The sequence below is a fragment of the Sinocyclocheilus grahami genome, unplaced genomic scaffold (assembly GCF_001515645.1).
Source record: "Sinocyclocheilus grahami isolate Dianchi unplaced genomic scaffold, SAMN03320097.WGS_v1.1 scaffold530.1, whole genome shotgun sequence".
Taxonomy (NCBI): domain Eukaryota; kingdom Metazoa; phylum Chordata; class Actinopteri; order Cypriniformes; family Cyprinidae; genus Sinocyclocheilus; species Sinocyclocheilus grahami.
This window is the reverse complement of record NW_015505709.1, coordinates 1,334,062-1,336,731: the sequence shown is the minus strand read 5'-3', so window position 1 is coordinate 1,336,731 and position 2,670 is coordinate 1,334,062. Positions and strand designations below refer to the sequence as shown.

Here is a 2,670-nt window from a genome sequence, read left to right as displayed (position 1 = left end):
TGCAAAATGCACTTTTGTGCGCTCAAAATATGATCTTTCGCACGCAGAATTGTGGCAGAGATCTAACCCTATACAATATGCCTTTTAAGAAACGTGAATAAAATAAATTTTCAGAGAGCGCAAAGCAAAAAAAAAACCTAATGTTGGGGAAATGGCAAAGCAGCCCAAGCTCCTGTTGCCACAGTAACACTTGTGTGGAGGACCATAAAGACGGCCCACCTCTCCAGCACATAAACTGTGAACGAGACTACATCCTTATCAACAGAAGCAGCCAGAGGAAGGGAGCAAACACTACTCTGGGGACGGATCTTTATGAGCACTGATGGAAGAGCGTGGGAAGTGGAGAGATCTGTATCTCGCAGTACACGGATCCCAAGGCTGGGCTTTCCTTGCACTCTGTCTGCTCTGAAATCAACTGACAGAGTGTTGAAGTAATCAGAGCAGACCCGGCACTGCCTAGAGCCTCTTTTCCTCTCTCAAAACCATTCTGAGAGCCTGCCGTTGGATTTTGCAGCCTCATCGTTCTCTGAATCAACTGGTTTAGATCTCATTCACAGTTCTTGGACCTTCTGGACTCAAGAAGCAAAGACATGACACAGGTAGCATCCAGAACTGGAGACATCAGAGAAAAAGTGTTAGTCCAGAGTCTGGCTTTGGCACTGGTCTGGTCTTGACAGGGGCAGTAAAAGGAGTGGGAACATGTCAGGCTGGGCACTATGACCGCCTGCATGGAGCCCGTGGAATGTGCTGTGCTCAGCCACATGTCCACCCAGAGCCCCTCTCATCCACTACCTGGACGTCACACACTTTGTGACTGTTTTTGCTGACTACACATGTGGAAGTGTGTTGGCATATTCTGGCTTTAGCAGTCAAGGCATAGAGGTTAGTGAGATACTGAATTGATTTCTTTCTAAAAAGAAATAACTGCTTACATAAACTAATATACTGTAAAAAACTGTCTAAGTAATATTAAATAACATTGTTTTTAAGGTATCAGTCTTACAGTTTTGTCTGGTGGATGAAACACACACACACACAAAAAAAAAAACTGAAGGAGGGGCCTGACTTGAATTTAGGGACCAGGATATACGAGATTTAAGGTTGAGTCACAGTTACCTTTGTATGACAAAATATATTCATCTCAATAGGAATCAGCATTTCACATTGGATTCAAGTTTGTTAAAATACAAACATGCTAATTTGCCATGTTGACCACTACCTAAGAAAACCCTAAAGTCTATTTGGCTCACCAAAGCTGCATTTGTTTGATCAGAAGAAGTAGCAAAAAAAAAAGTAGCATATTACAGTGAAATATTATTATAGGTAATCCAAACACCCTATCAACAGCACAGCCACATACAAAAATCGACTTAAACCACTTATGGCGCGTTTCCACTGCATGGGACGGCACGGTACGGTTTGGTACGGTTCACTTTTGGGAGGTTTTCCACTGGGTACAGTACCTGGTACCTGGTACTTTTTTTAGTACCACCTCGGTTGAGGTTCCAAGTGAACCGTACCATTACCAAAACGTGACATGTAAACTCTGCTGATCAACTGATTGGCCGGAGAGAGTCGGCACTACCTGCGTCACTGAACTTGCGACACACAACAGAACCACTAGATTTAAATCAGCACAGCCGGAAGGATCGAACGCCACTTTTGAATGAGCGCACCTTTTTTTTAAACAACCAAAAAGTGGCTGTTTCGTGGTCTGTTGAGGAAGTACAGACGTTGTGGTCTCAGAAGAAATAGTCTGCTTCAACAAGTCTGCTGCCTAAGCTTTTGGACGCAGCCATATTTTTATAAGAACATTTCCTATCGGATTAGATCTGGTCAAACAGATCACATGGTTGATAATGTGAACTAATTTCAGTCCTAGGTAGCAAAACACTAAAAACATTGGACTTAAAAACCCAATTGGTTATTTTTAACCAAAGGGCTGGGTATAATACACACATTTTGGGTTAATTTTACCCAGCAAATTGGGTTGGTTTAACCCAGCTAATGGGCAGATTCATTTTTACTATAATACTATATTTTTTTACTTCATACATAAATATTTACAGATTAACGTAAACCCTCTCAACCTTTGTAAAATGTTCCACAACCACTGGTTTGCATAACTTCCGTTTATTTATATCATTAACAGCATTGCTTATCGTTTTTAAATACATAGACTACCTAGATTTGAACTCATTTAACAAACATTAGAAGTAAAAATTAAACCGAAGTAATTCACGTGTAATCAACCAGTCTGTTATTTGGTTTCCACCGAAACGGCACTGGTTCTCGTGGCAGAGCTGGATCAGTGTTCAGTGGGGAACTGCTAATGGCTAGGACCATCGCCCAGACGAAATATACTGTGACTGCCTCTACCCAAACATTGGGTTGTTACATTTGATCCAGGAGAGGAGTAACAAACTACCCAAACAAAACAATTTCTTTCAGTGTACGTACTTGCCAAATTATGCGTTGCAGGAACTAGGAAAACATCCACTGAAATTGGGCTGAATTTTTTGTAATTTTAATTTACCTCATTGCACAACTTATTGAAGGCAGACTCTGACTGTTGCTGCAGGTCAATTTGAATGGTTTTTAATTTTTGCCCATCAATGGTGAGGGAGCTCCCATAGTATTGTTAAAGACTTACCAGGTAGCGTTGACAAA

At 41.3% G+C, this 2,670-nt stretch overlaps 1 protein-coding gene across 1 annotated transcript in view; it reads right to left on the bottom strand.

Moving 5' to 3' along the window:
• Window positions 1-547: 547 nt before the first annotated feature.
• The window catches only part of LOC107555289 (zona pellucida sperm-binding protein 3-like), a 13,325-nt gene continuing 11,202 nt past the window's right edge, over window positions 548-2,670 (bottom strand). The window contains exon 7 of the mRNA XM_016238041.1: window positions 548-612. Coding sequence (XP_016093527.1) covers window positions 548-612 — 65 coding nt within the window. The remainder of the gene's footprint in view (window positions 613-2,670) is intronic.